General features: G+C 54.2%; 1 protein-coding gene across 3 annotated transcripts in view; it reads right to left on the reverse strand.

The window, feature by feature from the left end:
* Positions 1-16,677, reverse strand: part of LOC122558656 (septin-7-like) — a 99,695-nt gene extending 83,018 nt beyond the window's left edge. For all 3 annotated transcript variants that reach the window (XM_087996119.1, XM_087996118.1, XM_087996117.1), the window contains exons 1-2: positions 16,525-16,677; positions 1,680-1,782 (exon numbers count right to left, since the gene is read on the reverse strand). In XM_087996119.1, coding sequence (XP_087852245.1) covers positions 1,680-1,782; positions 16,525-16,560 — 139 coding nt within the window. In that variant the 5' untranslated portion in view covers positions 16,561-16,677. The remainder of the gene's footprint in view (positions 1-1,679; positions 1,783-16,524) is intronic.
* Positions 16,678-16,983: the final 306 nt, after the last annotated feature.

Here is a 16,983-nt window from a genome sequence, read left to right on the forward strand (position 1 = left end):
AGACAGCTAACGATCCGCATCCATGAACATCAACTAGCCACGAAACGACACGATCAGCTATCCTTAGTAGCCACACACACAGACGACAAGCAACATGAATTTGACTGGGACAACACTACCATTATAGGGCAAGCCAAACAAAGAACAGCCAGGGAATTCCTAGAAGCATGGCACTCATCCACAAACTCCATCAACAAACACATCGACCTGGACCCAATATACCGGCCACTACAGCGGGCAGCTGAAACTGACAACCGGAAACAGCAGGGACAGGCCACTATAAATGCCAGAGGAAACACCACAGAAGCGCTTCACAGGAGGCTCCCAAGCACTGAGGATATCACCTAGACAGGGGACGAAACGTTTGCAACAAAAAGTCCCAGCTCGGCGAACAGAACCACAACAACAGAGTAGTCTATAATTGATATACAATGTTCAAGGAGATAGATTCATTAATGACTTCTTAGTTAAGGCTAGCTAACAGGCATCATACAACAATTGAATTTCTGATTCAGTTTGAAGAGTGGATCAAATACTAGAGTTTACCAGAGTTCACTTGCCAACCAATAAGTACTCTTCTCTCACACAGCACGTTTTCTCCATGAATTGATATTTCTTGCAAATCGTCTTGATGAATGCAAGACAAAAAAGTGCCAAAATATATCTTTTTCCTCAAATTCTATTCTATCACACATCTAGTTTTAAAAATAGTGAATGTTACTTCTCAATTAAAGAAAAAAAGGAAGATGACAGATGGGCAACAATCAGACCAATTAGTTGAACATTGGTCAAAGGAAAAATGCTGGACTCTATTATAAGTTGCAGCACAGCACTGAGACAATGTTCATGCAATTATACAGAGTCTGCATGGTTTTGTGAAATGGAAATCTGTTTGACTGATTTATTACAGTTCATTAGGGAAGTAACAAGAAACATAGGTGAAGGGAAACCAGTGGATGCTCTGTGCTTAGATTTCTAGAAGGCATTTGACAAAATGCCACATCAAACATGATGATAAATGCCAAAGGCATTCCAGCTGCTGTCTGCAGTAACTCCTGCTAGGAGAGTAGCATTTTTGGAGTCCTCTGTCATCCTCATAACCAAATGTCTGCAACCGTCCTGCATCAAAACGTACCTTGGTCGAGCCCCACTTTCTGAAGCCCTCCACATTGTCCTTTAAAAGATATCAATGCAGCTTTTCAGCTATACTGAAATCATCTTTTCTGGATGTCACTGCCATTTCAGCCTCTATGACACTCATACCCAATCACACCCACGTGATCCAAAAACTCCAGCAATACCCACATTCTGTTGCCCCTTGTGATGTTAGCTTCACCAAGACATTAGCTCCCCAACCCAACATTCCCCACCACATAACAGGACTTTGCTCTCCTGGCCCATTCACTCCATATCTTGAGTGCTCCCTCAAACCAAGAGCACCCCCCGAACATCTGCATTCTCACAGAAACCGGATACACTTGCTCACTCAAAGAGGATCTTAATCTTCAATTACTCCCACTCTCACCCCTCACACAACACACACGCCCTTCACCCTGAGTGAGTGTGTATTTCGTGAGTGAGTGAGTATTTAGTGAGTGTGTACTGCTTCTGATTCTGACAATACTCAATTTCACACAATGTAGCTGGTATAATTTCCAAATACCAGTCCCAAGACTCACCCACAACCATGAGCGTGAACTCAAATCCCCGTTTCACTGACTTGCGGTATACTTGATTCGGGAGATTTGCGAATCCAACATATCCCTCCAGAGAACGGGGATGCTAACAGAAAAAGAACAGAGTCCTCTCTCAGACCAATGTAGAAAAAGGAGAAGACATGAGCTTTTCAAAACCAACAGGGCTGATGGGTCTCTGTTAGGATAGATCTGTCACTGAAAAACCCCGGGGTATAGTCCTGGTGGGGAGACATTTCATTGTATAACTTTGGTGTACAGTGCTGGTGGGAACAGGTCTGGTACTCTATAACACTGGAACACAGTACTGATGGGGACAAAGTCAGTATGTAAGAATGGGGCATGGTATTTGTGAGAATAAATCTCTCACTGTAAAACGATGAGGTACAGTACTGGTGGGGTCATGGCTGACAATGAATTGCACTGATCTACAGTATATACAGAGTATAGAAATGGTCGAGTCATATTGGACATTGGGGCACAGTACCAGTTGGAACAGGTCTGCCACTGTATAACAAGGGTGCATAGAGGGGAAGAGATCTCTCTTTCTCTTTAACAATAGAGTATAGTGCTGAATGTTGAGGAAGTTACCAAGTATGTAGATCAGGGTAATTCAGTTGTTGTCGTTTATCTCGTTTTCAGAAAAGCCTTTCACAAGGTCACACACAGTAGACTGATAAAGAAGATCAAAGCACATCGGATTTGTGATTACTTGACAAGTTGGACCTAAACAAAAATAAAAATTGCTGGAAAAGCTCAGCAAGTCTGACAACATCTATGGAGAAAAGTTATAGTTAATATCATCGGTTAGAACTTGAGGAATGGTCACTCCACATGAAATGTTAACACCGATTTCTCTCCACAGATGCTGCCACATTTGCTGAGCTTCTACAGCAATTTCTGTTTTGTTTCTGATTTATAGCAGCCACAGTTCTTTGAATTTTTATTAAGTTGGATCTAAAATTGGTTTGGTGACAGGAGTTACAGGGTGACCGTAGAAGGATATTCAGGTGACAGGAGGCCAGTGTCCAACAATTTACCACAGGGATCAACGCTGGGTCCCGTACTGTTTGTGACATTCACTAAGGATATAGATGAGAACTGGGGGGGGAGGGGGGGGATTCACTAAGGATATTGATGAGAACGGGGGGAAGTTGATAAGTGAGCATGAGCATGCAGGTGACAAACATTGGCTGGGTGGCTATATTGACGAAGAAGGTCTTCAAAGTTTGTGCGAAGATTTGTAGCTCGGGTGCTCGTTGTTGTGGTTCTGTTCGCCGAGCTGGAAGTTTTTGTTGCAAACGTTTCGTCCCCTGGCTAGGCGACATCATCAGTGCTTGGGAGCCTCCTGCGAAGCGCTTCTTTGATGTTTCCTCCGGTGTTTATAGTGGTCTGTCCCTGCCGCTTCCGGTTGTCAGTTTCAGCTGTCCGCTGTAGTGGTTGGTATATTGGGTCCAGGTCGATGTGTTTGTTGATGGAGTTTGTGGATGAATGCCATGCTTCTAGGAATTCCCTGGCTGCTCTCTGTCTGGCTTGCCCTATGATAGTAGTGTTGTCCCAGTCGAATTCATGTTGCTTGTTGTCTGCGTGTGTGGCTACTAAGGATAGCTGGTCGTGTCGTTTCGTGGCTAGTTGATGTTCATGTATGCGGATTGTTAGCTATAGGACAAACAGGAAGACAGCTAACAATCCGCATACATGAACATCAACTAGCCACGAAACGACACGACCAGCTATCCTTAGTAGCCACACACGCAGACAACAAGCAACATGAATTCGACTGGGACAACACTACTATCATAGGGCAAGCCAGACAGAGAACAGCCAGGGAATTCCTAGAAGCATGGTATTCATCCACAAACTCCATCAACAAACACATCGACCTGGACCCAATATACCAACCACTACAGCGGACAGCTGAAACTGACAACGGAAGCGGCAGGGACAGACCACTATAAACACCGGAGGAAACATCAAAGAAGCGCTTCGCAGGAGGCTCCCAAGCACTGATGATGTCGCCTAGCCAGGGGACGAAACATTTGCAACAAAAACTTCCAACTTGGCGAACAGAACCACAACGAAGGTCTTACATTCCAGGAGAATAAAGGCGGTTTGGTCAGAGGGGCAGTTCAGTGGCACATCAAATGTAAGCCTGAATACAAAGTAATGCATGTTGGAAGGAGTAACAGAACAATAGAATACTCAATGAATGGCAGGACACTAGGAAACTCTGATCTTAGGGTGCTTATTCACAAATTCCTGAAGGTGGCATAGCAGGTCAATAAGGAGGTTATGTTAGAGCTGTACAGGACTTTGGTCAGACCACAGCTTAAGTACTGTGCACAGTTTTGGCCACTGGACGACAGGAAGGATAGGATTTCACTGGAGGAGGTGCAGATGAGATTCACCAGAATGTTGCCTGGGATGGAGCACTTCAACAATGGAGAGCGCCTGGATAAGCTCAAGTTGTTTTCTTTAGAGCCGAGAAGGCCGAGAGTGTACCTGATTAGGGGATTTCCAACTAATGAACATGATCCTATATGGAGTGTAATTTTAAAGATCCAACATATGAACATTTCCTAACAAATTTACATTGCCCGGGATGATGGCTATCTTGTGTACAAATTGACTTGCAGACTCAGAATTGAAACTATTTGCAACCTGGAGACTGCCTGTATAAGGTGATGGAGGAGAAAGTGAGGACTGCAGATACTGGAGATCAGAACTGAAAATGTGTTGCTGGAAAAGCACAGCAGGTCAGGCAGCATCCAACGAGCAGGAAAATCGACGTTTCGGGCATGAGCCCGAATACGGTGATTAGAAGCAGCTGTCCTCCTCAGATGAAGGGTCAAGAACAAGGGAGAAATAATTTTAAGAAGAAAGCCAGGAGGTTTACAGGGTACTGGAGGAAAGGATTTCCTTCCAGAGCATCGTGGGAATTTGTAATGAGCTGCCCAGGATGGTAATTGAGGTAGGAATCCTGTCAACTTTTTTCAAAGTACATAGGTTATGGACCAAGTGATGGAAAGTGAGATTAGAGCAGATTTAGTGTAGGTTCTGTGTAGGCAATGGGTTGAAAGGCCTCTGCAATAATTTATGATTTTATGATAGGGACAGGTCTGTCAATAACACTTGGGTACACTACTGGAAAGGGTCAGGACTATTGCTGTGTAACACTGGAATCGAGTGCTGCTGGGAATACAAGTGTCATTGTATATTACTGAGGGTGCAGTAATGGTGGGGACAGGTCTACCAGCACAGAGTACACTAATACCTGGTGGTGGTGGGGAGGGGTAGGGGATTGTGGTTGGAGTCCTTGTCACTATCATTCAAGGGCACATGAATCGTGGGAAGTAATCTGCTACCGAGTATCACCAGGTGGAAACAATCTGTGTAAAGGTTTGGGGCACAGTGATGGTGGAGACAGGATGGTCATGATGTTATAGTTAGGATCCATTGCTAGAGGGAGACAAGTCAATCACTACCTAACACTGAGAGACAGTATTGTTGCACGCAGTTGGCCACTGTATAACACTGGGACACTACTGTTGTACACAGTCTGTCATTATAAAACACTGGGACACAGTACTGAACAAAACTGCACATCATTGTATAACACTGAAATATCATGACCATGGGACAAATCTGCCTGTGTAGAATAGTATTGGAGGAGTAGGGTAAGGCTCTTTTTGAGAGTCTGGACATGTGCTTGCCCCTGGCTCTAGGTGCGGGTCTGCCCCTGGTAATCTGTGTGGGATTGGCTGTGGGCGTAGCGTTTGGGTACTGTCTGGGTGTAGGGTTTGGAAATTGAGTACAGTCTGATTGAGTATGGGTAAGGGTGTAGGGTTGGGTACGGTCTGGCTCGGGGCATGGGTGTGGGGTTTGGATACGGTCTGGTTCTGGCTGTGGGTGTGGGGTTTGGGTACAGTCTGGCTCTGGGTGTGGGTTTGTGTATGGTCTGGCTCTGGGTGTGGGAGTGGGGTTTGGGTACAGTCTGGCTCTGGGTGTGGGTGTGGGATTTGTGTATGGTCTGGCTCTGGGTGTGGGAGTGGGGTTTGGGTACGGTCTGGCTCTGGGTGTGAGTGTGGGGTTTGGATATGGTCTGGTTTTGGCTGTGAGTGCAGGGTTTGGATATGGTCTGGATACGGTCTGGTTCTGGCTGTGGGTGTGGGGTTTGGGTACGGTCTGGCTCTGGGTGTGGGTGTGGGGTTAGTGTATGGTCTGGCTCTGGGTGTGGGAGTGGGGTTTGGGTACGGTCTGGCTCTGGGTGTGGGTGTGGGGTTTGGATATGGTCTGGTTTTGGCTGTGAGCGTGGGGTTTGGATATGGTCTGGATAGGGTCTGGTTCCTGCTGTGGGAGTGGGGTTTGGGTACGGTCTGGCTCTGGGTGTTGGGTGCAGGGTTTGGGTACGGTCTGGCTCTGCCTGTGGGAGTGGGGTTTGGCAGCGGTCTGGCTCCGGGAGTGGGCATGTGCTTTGGGTACGGTCTGGCTCTGGCTCTGGGTGTGGGGTTTGGCTACTGTGTGGCTCTGGATGTGGGTGTGGGTTTTGGGCACGATCTGGTTCTGGGTGTGGGATTTGGATACGGTCGGGTTCTGGCTGTGGGAGTGGGGTTTGAGTACGGTCTGGCTCTGGGTGAGAGAGTGGGGTCTGGGTACGATCTGGCTCTGGGTGTGAGTGTGGGGTTTGGGTACGGTCTGGCTCTGGGTGTGGGTACGGTCTGGTTCTGCCTGTAGGTGTGGGGTTTGGATACGGTCGGGTTCTGACTGTGGATGTGGGAGTGGGGTTTGGGTACGGTCTGACTCTGGGTGTGGGTGTTGGGTTTGGATACGTTCTGGTCCTGGCTCTGGGTGCGGGTGTGGGGTGTGTGTATGGTCTGGCTCTGGGAGTGGGAGTGGGCCTGGGGTTTGGGTATGGTCTAGTTCTGGCTGTGGGGTTTGGGTACGGTCTGGCTCTGGCTGTGGGGATGGGGTTTGGATACGGCCTGGTCCTGGCTCTGGTTGCAGGTGTGGGGTTTGGATATGGTCTGGTTTTGGCTGTGAGCGTGGGGTTTGGATATGGTCTGGCTCTGGGCGTGGGTGCAGGGTTTGGGTACGTCTGGCTCTGCTTGTGGGAGTGGGGTTTGTCTGCGGTCTGGCTCTGGGAGTGGGTATGTGCTTTGGGTACAGTCTGGCTCTGGGTTTGGGGTTTGGCTACTGTGTGGCTCTGGGTTTTGGGCACCATCTGATTCCGGGTGTGGGTGTGGGTGTGGGATTTGGGTACGATCTGGCTCTGAATGAGGGAATGAGGTTTGGGTACGGTCTGGTTCTGGCTGTGGGGTTTGGGTATGGTCTGACTCTGGGTGTGGATGTGGGGTTTTGGTACAGTCTGGCTCTGGGTGTGGGTATGGGTATGGTCTGGTTCTGGCTGTGGACATGGGGTTTGGATACGATCTGGTTCTGGCTGTGGGGTTTGGGTACGGTCTGGTTCTGGGAGTAGGTGCGTGCTTTGGGTACCGTCTGAGTCTGGGTGTGGGTGTGGGTGCAGAGTTTTGGTATGGTCTGACTCTGACTCTAAGGTTTGGGTATGGTCTGGTTCTGGCTGTGGGTGTGGGGTTTGGATACAGTCTGGCTCTGGGTGTGGGGTTTGGGAGTGGGGTTTGGGTACCGTCTGGCTCTGGGTGTGGGGTTTGGTACGGTGTGGTTCTGGGGGTGGGAGTGGGGTTTGGGTACGGTCTGGCTCTGGCTGTGGGTATGTGCTTTGGGTACCGTCTGAGTATGTGTGCGCGGTTCTGGTATGGTCTGACTCTGACTGTGGGGTTGGGTACGGTCTGGTTCTGGCTGTGGGGTTTGGATACGGTCTGGGTGTGGGGGTGGGGTTTGGATACGGTCTGGTTCTGGGTGTGGGTGCGTGGTTTGGGTACGGTCTGGCTCCGGGTGTGGGTGCGTGGTTTGGGTACTGTCAGGCTGTGGGTGTGGGAATGGGGTTTGGATACGGTCTGGTTCTGGCTGTGGGTGTGGGGTTTTGATACAGTCTGGTTCTGGTTCTGGATATGGGAGTGGGGTTTGGGTACAGTCCGACTCTGGGTGCGGTCTGACTCTGGCTGTGGGGTTGGGGTACAGTCTGATTTTGGGTGTGGGGTTTGGGAGTGGGGTTTGGGTAGGGTCTGGCTCTGGGTGTAGGAGTGGGGTTTGGGTACGGTCTGGCTCTGGGAGTGAGTATATGCTTTGGGTACCGTCTGAGTCTGGGCGTGGGGTTTTGGTATGGTCTGACTCTGACTGTGGGTGTGGGGTTTGGATACAATCTGACTCTGACTGTGGGTGTGGGGTTTGGATACAGTCTGGTTCTGGCAGTGGGTGTGTGGTTTGGGTACGGTCTGGCTCTGGGTGTTGGGTGCAGGGTTTGGGTACGGTCTGGCTCTGCCTGTGGGAGTGGGGTTTGGCAGCGGTCTGGCTCCGGGAGTGGGCATGTGCTTTGGGTACGGTCTGGCTCTGGGTGTGGGGTTTGGCTACTGTGTGGCTCTGGATGTGGGTGTGGGATTTGTGTATGGTCTGGCTCTGGGTGTGGGAGTGGGGTTTGGGTACGGTCTGGCTCTGGGTGTGAGTGTGGGGTTTGGATATGGTCTGGTTTTGGCGGTGAGTGCAGGGTTTGGATATGGTCTGGATACGGTCTGGTTCTGGCTGTGGGTGTGGGGTTTGGGTACGGTCTGGCTCTGGGTGTGGGGTTAGTGTATGGTCTGGCTCTGGGTGTGGGTGTGGAGTTTGGATATGGTCTGGTTTTGGCTGTGAGCGTGGGGTTTGGATATGGTCTGGATAGGGTCTGGTTCCTGCTGTGGGAGTGGGGTTTGGGTACGGTCTGGCTCTGGGTGTGGGTGCAGGGTTTGGGTACGGTCTGGCTCTGCCTGTGGGAGTGGGGTTTGGCAGCGGTCTGGCTCCGGGAGTGGGCATGTGCTTTGGGTACGGTCTGGCTCTGGCTCTGGGTGTGGGGTTTGGCTACTGTGTGGCTCTGGATGTGGGTGTGGGTTTTGGGCACGATCTGGTTCTGGGTGTGGGTGTGGGATTTGGATACGGTCGGGTTCTGGCTGTGGGAGTGGGGTTTGGATATGGTCTGGTTCCAGCTGTGGGAGTGGGGTTTGGGTATGGTCTGGCTCTGGGTGTGGGTGCAGGGTTTGGGTACGGTCTGGCTCTGCGTGTGGGAGTGGGGTCTGGGTACGATCTGGCTCTGGGTGTGGGTATGGTCTGGTTCTGCCTGTAGGTGTGGGGTTTGGATACGGTCGGGTTCTGACTGTGGATGTGGGAGTGGGGTTTGGGTACGGTCTGGGTGTGGGTGTGGGGTTTGGGTATGGTCTGACTCGGTGTGGGTGTTGGGTTTGGATACGTTCTGGTCCTGGCTCTGGGTGCGGGTGTGGGGTTTGGGTATGGTCTAGTTCTGGCTGTGGGGTTTGGGTACGGGCTGGCTCTGGCTGTGGGGATGGGGTTTGGATACGGCCTGGTCCTGGCTCTGGTTGCGGGTGTGGGGTTTGGATATGGTCTGGCTCTGGGTACCGTCTGGCTCTGGGTGTGGGGTTTGGTACGGTGTGGTTCTGGGTGTGGGGGTGGGGTTTGGGTACGGTCTGGCTCTGGGTGTGGCTACGTGCTTTGGGTACCGTCTGAGTCTGGATGTGGGTGTGCGGTTCTGGTATGGTCTGACTCTGACTGTGGGGTTGGGTTTGGATACGGTCTGGTTCTGGCTGTGGGGTTTGGATACGGTCTGGCTCTGGGCGTGGGTGTGGGGTTTGGATATGGTCTGGTTCTGGCTGTCGGTCTGGGGTTTGGAAACAGGCTGGTTCTGGCTGTAGGTGTGGGGTTTGGGTACGGTCTAGTTCTGGCTGTTGGTGTGGGTTATAGATACGGTCTGGTTCTGGCTGTGGGTGTGGGGTTTGGATACGGTCTAGTTCTGGCTGTGAGTGTGGGTTATAGATACGGTCTGGTTCTGGCTGTGGGGGTGGGGTTTGGATACGGTCTGGTTCTGGCTGTGGGGTTTGGGTACGGTCTGGTTCTGGGAGTAGGTGTGTGCTTTGGGTACCGTCTGAGTCTGGGTGTGGGTGCAGAGTTTTGATATGGTCTGACTCACTCTAAGGTTTGGGTATGGTCTGGTTCTGGCTGTGGGTGTGGGGTTTGGATACAGTCTGGCTCTGGGTACTGTCAGGCTCTGGGTGTGGGGTTTGGGTACCGTCTGGCTCTGGGTGTGGGGTTTGGTACGGTGTGGTTCTGGGTGTGGGAGTGGGGTTTGGGTACGGTCTGGCTCTGGGTGTGGCTACGTGCTTTGGGTACCGTCTGAGTCTGGATGTGGGTGTGCGGTTCTGGTATGGTCTGACTCTGACTGTGGGGTTGGGTACGGTCTTGTTCTGGCTGTGGGGTTTGGATACGGTCTGGTTCTGGCTGTCGGTCTGGGGTTTGGGTACGGTCTGGTTCTGGGTGTGGGTGCGTGGTTTGGGTACGGTCTGGCTCCGGGTGTGGGTGCGTGGTTTGGGTACTGTCAGGCTGTGGGTGTGGGAATGGGGTTTGGATACGGTCTGGTTCTGGCTGTGGGTGTGGGGTTTTGATACAGTCTGGTTCTGGCTCTGGGTGTGGGAGTGGGGTTTGGGTACGGTCCGACCTGGGTGCGGTCTGACTCTGGCTGTGGGGTTGGGGTACAGTCTGACTTTGGGTGTGGGGTTTGGGTACCGTCTGGCTCTGGGTGTGGGGTTTGGGTACCGTCTGGCTCTGGGTGTAGGAGTGGGGTTTGGGTACGGTCTGGCTCTGGGAGTGAGTATATGCTTTGGGTACCGTCTGAGTCTGGGTGTGGGGTTTTGGTATGGTCTGGTTTTGGCTGTGGGTGTGGGGTTTGGATACGGTCTGGCTCTGGGTACCATCTGGCTCTGGGTTTGGTACGGTGTGGTTCTGGGTGTGGGAGTGGGGTTTGGGTACGGTCTGGCTCTGGGTGTGGCTACTTGCTTTGGGTACCGTCTGAGTCTGGATGTGGGTGTGCGGTTCTGGTATGGTCTGACTCTGACTGTGGGGTTGGGTACGGTCTGGTTCTGGCTGTGGGGTTTGGATACGGTCTGGGTGTGGGGGTGGGGTTTGGATACGGCCTGGTTCTGGCTGTCGGTCTGGGGTTTGGGTACGGTCTGGCTCTGGGTGTGGGGTTTGGGTACCGTCTGGCTCTGGGTGTGGGGTTTGGTACGGTGTGGTTCTGGGGGTGGGAGTGGGGTTTGGGTACGGTCTGGCTCTGGCTGTGGGTACTGTCTGAGTCTGACTCTGACTGTGGGGTTTGCGTTTGGATACGTTCTGGCTCTGGGCGTGGGTGTGGGGTTTGGATATGGTCTGGTTCTGGCTGTCGGTCTGGGGTTTGGAAACAGGCTGGTTCTGGCTGTAGGTGTGGGGTTTGGGTACGGTCTAGTTCTGGTTGTGGGTGTGGGTTATAGATATGGTTTGGTTCAGGCTGTGGGTGTGCGGTTTGGGTACGGTCTAGTTCTGGCTGTGAGTGTGGGGTTTGGATATGGTCTGGTTCTGGGGGGGGGTGTGGGGTTTGGGTACAGTCTGGCTCTGGGAGTGTGTGCGGGGTTTTGGTATGGTCTGACTCTGACTGTGGGGTGTGGGTACGGTCTAGTTCTGACTGTGGATGTGGGGTTTGGGTACGATCTGGTTCTGACTGTGGGGGTGTGGGTTTTGGGTATGGTCTAGTTCTGGCTGTGGATGTGGGGTTTGGGTACGATCTGGTTCTGACTGTTGGGTGTGGGGTTTGGGTATGGTCGAGTTCTGGCTGTGGGGTGTGGGTACGATCTAGTTCTGGCTGTGGGGTGTGGGGTTTGGGTATGGTTTAGTTCTGACTGTGGGGTGTGGGGTTTGGGTACGATCTGGTTCTGGCTGTTGGGTGTGGGGTTTGGGTATGGTCGAGTTCTGGCTGTGGGGTGTGGGTACGATCTGGTTCTGGCTGTGGGGTGTGGGGTTTGGGTATGGTCGAGTTCTGGCTGTGGGGTGTGGGGTTTGGCAATGGTCTAGTTCTGGCTGTGGATGTGGGGTTTGGGTACGATCCGATTCTGGGTGTGGGTGTGGGGTTTGGATATGGTCTGGCTCTGGGTGTGGGGTCTGGATATGGTCTGGCTCTGGGTGTGGGTGTGGGATTTGGGTACGATCTGGCTCTGGGTGTGGGGTTTGGGTATGATCTGATTCTGACTGTGGGTGTGGAGTTTGGGTGCGATCTGGTTCTGCCTGTGAGTGTGGTGTTTGGATACGGTCTGTCTCTAGGTGTGGGTGCAGGGTTTGAGTACGGTCTTGCCCTGGGTGTGGATGTGGGGTTTGGGTACGGTCTGGCTCTGGATGTGGGATTTGGGTACTGTCTGGCTCTGGGTGTAGGACTGGGGTTTGGGTACGGTCCGGTTCTGGGTGTGGTGTTTGGGTATGGTCTGGCTCTGGGAGTGAGTATGTGCTTTGGGGACCGTCTGTGTCTGGTTGTGGGTGCGGGATTTTGGTATGGTTCAACTCTGACTGTGGGTGTGGGGTTTGGATACAGTCTGGTTCTGGGTTTGGGTGCCTGGTTTAGGTACGGTCTGGCTCTGGGTTTGGGGTTTAGGTACGGTCCAGCTCTGGGTATGGGAGAGTGAGGTTTGGTTACGGTCTGGTTCTGGTTGAGTGAGTGGGGTATGGGTACAGTCTGGTTCCGGTTGTGGGAGTGGGGTATGGGTACTGTCCGACTCTGGCTGTAGTTGTGGGGTTTGGTTACAGTCTGGTTCTGGGTGTGGGTGCAGGGTTTTGGTATGGTCTGGCTCTGGGTGTGGGAGTGGGGTTTGGGTATGGTCTGGCTCTGGGTGTGGGAGTGGGGTTTGCGCACGGTCTGGGAGTGGGGTTTGGGTACCGTCTGGCTCTGGGTGTGGGGTTTGGATGTGGGTGTGGACGTGTGGTTTGGGTACGGTCTGGGTTTGGGTCTGGGAGTGGGGTTTGGGTACCGTCTGGCTCTGGCTCTGGGTGTGGGGTTTGGATACGGTTTGGGAATGGGTATGTGCTTTTGTTTCCGTCTGAGTCTGGGTGTTGGTGCGGGGTTTGTATGGTCTGACTCTGACTGTGGCATTGGGGTTTGGGTACAGTCTGGCTCTGGCTGTGGGTGTGGGGTTTGTGTACTGTCTGGCTCTGGGTGTGGAGCATGTAACGGTCTGGATCTGGGTGTGGGTGTGTGGTTTGGGTACGGTCTGAGTCTGTGTGCGCGGTTCTGGTATGGTCTGACTCTGGGTGTGGGGTTTGGATACGGTCTGGGTGTGGGGTTTGGATACGGTCTGGGTGTGGGGTTTGGATACGGTCTGGGTGTGGGGTTTGGATACGGTCTGGGTGTGGGGTTTGGATACGGTCTGGGTGTGGGGTTTGGATACGGTCTGGGTGTGGGGTTTGGATACGGTCTGGGTGTGGGGTTTGGATACGGTCTGGGTGTGGGGTTTGGATACGGTCTGGGTGTGGGGTTTGGATACGGTCTGGGTGTGGGGTTTGGATACGGTCTGGGTGTGGGGTTTGGATACGGTCTGGGTGTGGGGTTTGGATACGGTCTGGGTGTGGGGTTTGGATACGGTCTGGGTGTGGGGTTTGGATACGGTCTGGGTGTGGGGTTTGGATACGGTCTGGGTGTGGGGTTTGGATACGGTCTGGGTGTGGGGTTTGGATACGGTCTGGGTGTGGGGTTTGGATACGGTCTGGGTGTGGGGTTTGGATACGGTCTGGGTGTGGGGTTTGGATACGGTCTGGGTGTGGGGTTTGGATACGGTCTGGGTGTGGGGTTTGGATACGGTCTGGGTGTGGGGTTTGGATACGGTCTGGGTGTGGGGTTTGGATACGGTCTGGGTGTGGGGTTTGGATACGGTCTGGGTGTGGGGTTTGGATACGGTCTGGGTGTGGGGTTTGGATACGGTCTGGGTGTGGGGTTTGGATACGGTCTGGGTGTGGGGTTTGGATACGGTCTGGGTGTGGGGTTTGGATACGGTCTGGGTGTGGGGTTTGGATACGGTCTGGGTGTGGGGTTTGGATACGGTCTGGGTGTGGGGTTTGGATACGGTCTGGGTGTGGGGTTTGGATACGGTCTGGGTGTGGGGTTTGGATACGGTCTGGGTGTGGGGTTTGGATACGGTCTGGGTGTGGGGTTTGGATACGGTCTGGGTGTGGGGTTTGGATACGGTCTGGGTGTGGGGTTTGGATACGGTCTGGGTGTGGGGTTTGGATACGGTCTGGGTGTGGGGTTTGGATACGGTCTGGGTGTGGGGTTTGGATACGGTCTGGGTGTGGGTGTGGGGTTTGGATACGGTCTGGGTGTGGGGTTTGGATACGGTCTGGGTGTGGGTGTGGGGTTTGGATACGGTCTGGCTGTGGGTGTGGGGTTTGGATACGGTCTGGGTGTGGGGTTTGGATACGGTCTGGGTGTGGGGTTTGGATACGGTCTGGATGTGGGTGTGGGGTTTGGATACGGTCTGGGTGTGGGTGTGGGGTTTGGATACGGTCTGGCTGTGGGTGTGGGGTTTGGATACGGTCTGGCTGTGGGTGTGGGGTTTGGATACGGTCTGGCTGTGGGTGTGGGGTTTGGATACGGTCTGGGTGTGGGAGTGGGGTTTGGATACGGTCTGGCTGTGGGTGTGGGGTTTGGATACGGTCTGGCTGTGGGGTTTGGATACGGTCTGGGTGTGGGTTTTGGATACGGTCTGGGTGTGGGTGTGGGGTTTGGATACGGTCTGGGTGTGGGTGTGGGGTTTGGATACGGTCTGGGTGTGGGTGTGGGGTTTGGATACGGTCAGGGTGTGGGTGTGGGGTTTGGATACGGTCTGGGTGTGGGGTTTGGATACGGTCTGGGTGTGGGGTTTGGATACGGTCTGGGTGTGGGGTTTGGATACGGTCTGGGTGTGGGGTTTGGATACGGTCTGGGTGTGGGGTTTGGATACGGTCTGGGTGTGGGGTTTGGATACGGTCTGGGTGTGGGGTTTGGATACGGTCTGGGTGTGGGGTTTGGATACGGTCTGGGTGTGGGGTTTGGATACGGTCTGGGTGTGGGGTTTGGATACGGTCTGGGTGTGGGGTTTGGATACGGTCTGGGTGTGGGGTTTGGATACGGTCTGGGTGTGGGGTTTGGATACGGTCTGGGTGTGGGGTTTGGATACGGTCTGGGTGTGGGGTTTGGATACGGTCTGGGTGTGGGTGTGGGGTTTGGATACGGTCAGGGTGTGGGGTTTGGATACGGTCTGGGTGTGGGTGTGGGGTTTGGATACGGTCTGGGTGTGGGTGTGGGGTTTGGATACGGTCTGGCTGTGGGTGTGGGGTTTGGATACGGTCTGGCTGTGGGTGTGGGGTTTGGATACGGTCTGGGTGTGGGGTTTGGATACGGTCTGGGTGTGGGGTTTGGATACGGTCTGGGTGTGGGTGTGGGGTTTGGATACGGTCTGGGTGTGGGGTTTGGATACGGTCTGGGTGTGGGTGTGGGGTTTGGATACGGTCTGGCTGTGGGTGTGGGGTTTGGATACGGTCTGGGTGTGGGGTTTGGATACGCTCTGGGTGTGGGGTTTGGATACGGTCTGGGTGTGGGTGTGGGGTTTGGATACGGTCTGGGTGTGGGTGTGGGGTTTGGATACGGTCTGGCTGTGGGTGTGGGGTTTGGATACGGTCTGGCTGTGGGTGTGGGGTTTGGATACGGTCTGGGTGTGGGAGTGGGGTTTGGATACGGTCTGGCTGTGGGTGTGGGGTTTGGATACGGTCTGGCTGTGGGTGTGGGGTTTGGATACGGTCTGGCTGTGGGGTTTGGATACGGTCTGGGTGTGGGTTTTGGATACGGTCTGGGTGTGGGTGTGGGGTTTGGATACGGTCTGGGTGTGGGTGTGGGGTTTGGATACGGTCTGGGTGTGGGTGTGGGGTTTGGATACGGTCAGGGTGTGGGGTTTGGATACGGTCTGGGTGTGGGTGTGGGGTTTGGATACGGTCTGGGTGTGGGTGTGGGGTTTGGATACGGTCTGGGTGTGGGGTTTGGATACGGTCTGGGTGTGGGGTTTGGATACGGTCTGGGTGTGGGGTTTGGATACGGTCTGGGTGTGGGGTTTGGATACGGTCAGGGTGTGGGTGTGGGGTTTGGATACGGTCTGGGTGTGGGGTTTGGATACGGTCTGGGTGTGGGGTTTGGATACGGTCTGGGTGTGGGTGTGGGGTTTGGATACGGTCTGGGTGTGGGGTTTGGATACGGTCAGGGTGTGGGGTTTGGATACGGTCTGGGTGTGGGTGTGGGGTTTGGATACGGTCTGGGTGTGGGGTTTGGATACGGTCTGGGTGTGGGGTTTGGATACGGTCTGGGTGTGGGGTTTGGATACGGTCTGGGTGTGGGGTTTGGATACGGTCTGGGTGTGGGGTTTGGATACGGTCTGGGTGTGGGGTTTGGATACGGTCTGGGTGTGGGGTTTGGATACGGTCTGGGTGTGGGGTTTGGATACGGTCTGGGTGTGGGGTTTGGATACGGTCTGGGTGTGGGTGTGGGGTTTGGATACGGTCTGGGTGTGGGTGTGGATGTTGGGGACAGTCCCCCCCCAGTGTTGGGGACAGTCCCCCCCTCCCCCACCCCGGTGTTGGGGAGAGGGCGGTTGTGAGTGACGCTGGGTGCGGGTCTGCCCCCTGTGTGTCTGTGCTGGCTCTGGGTGCGCCCCGCGGTGGGGGGGCGGTGTCTGACCGGGGGAGGGGGGGACCGGGGGAGGGGGACCGGGGGAGGGGGACCGGGGGAGAGGGGGGGACCGGGGGGGGGGGGGGGGTCTGACCGGGGGGGCGGGTGCCTGACGGTGCGGGCCCCCCGCTCTCCCTCCCTCACTCACTCACTCACTCACTCACTCACCGGGACACCGCCCCCAGCCTCCGGCCGCTCGATCATCCTCCTCGGGCTCGGTCTCCCGGACACCGCCGCTCACACCGCGCCTGCTCCGGCTCTGGCCTCTGCGCGCTCTCGCGGCCGAACCCGCGACACGTTCTCCCCGAGAATTCGGCGCGCTCCCGCTCCAACCACACCCAGTCCGCGCGGGCCCCGCACACACAGACCCGCCACCTCATTGGTTCACGGACCACATCTCACAACAGGCACCAGGCACGGCGGGTACACTGAAACAGTCAGGGGTACACTGAAACAGTTATTAGAGATACGGCAAGTGGTCAGTGTGTAACTCAGGGACTAGACAACAACATGGAGTGGTCAGTGTGTAACTCAGGGACTAGACAACAATATGGAGTGGTCAGTGTGTAACTCAGGGACTAGACAACAACATGGAGTGGTCAGTGTGTAACTCAGGGACTAGACAAC

The sequence above is a fragment of the Chiloscyllium plagiosum genome, unplaced genomic scaffold (genome assembly GCF_037043375.1).
Source record: "Chiloscyllium plagiosum isolate Xiang-an unplaced genomic scaffold, Cpla_swu_hap1 HiC_scaffold_17, whole genome shotgun sequence".
Classification (NCBI taxonomy): domain Eukaryota; kingdom Metazoa; phylum Chordata; class Chondrichthyes; order Orectolobiformes; family Hemiscylliidae; genus Chiloscyllium; species Chiloscyllium plagiosum.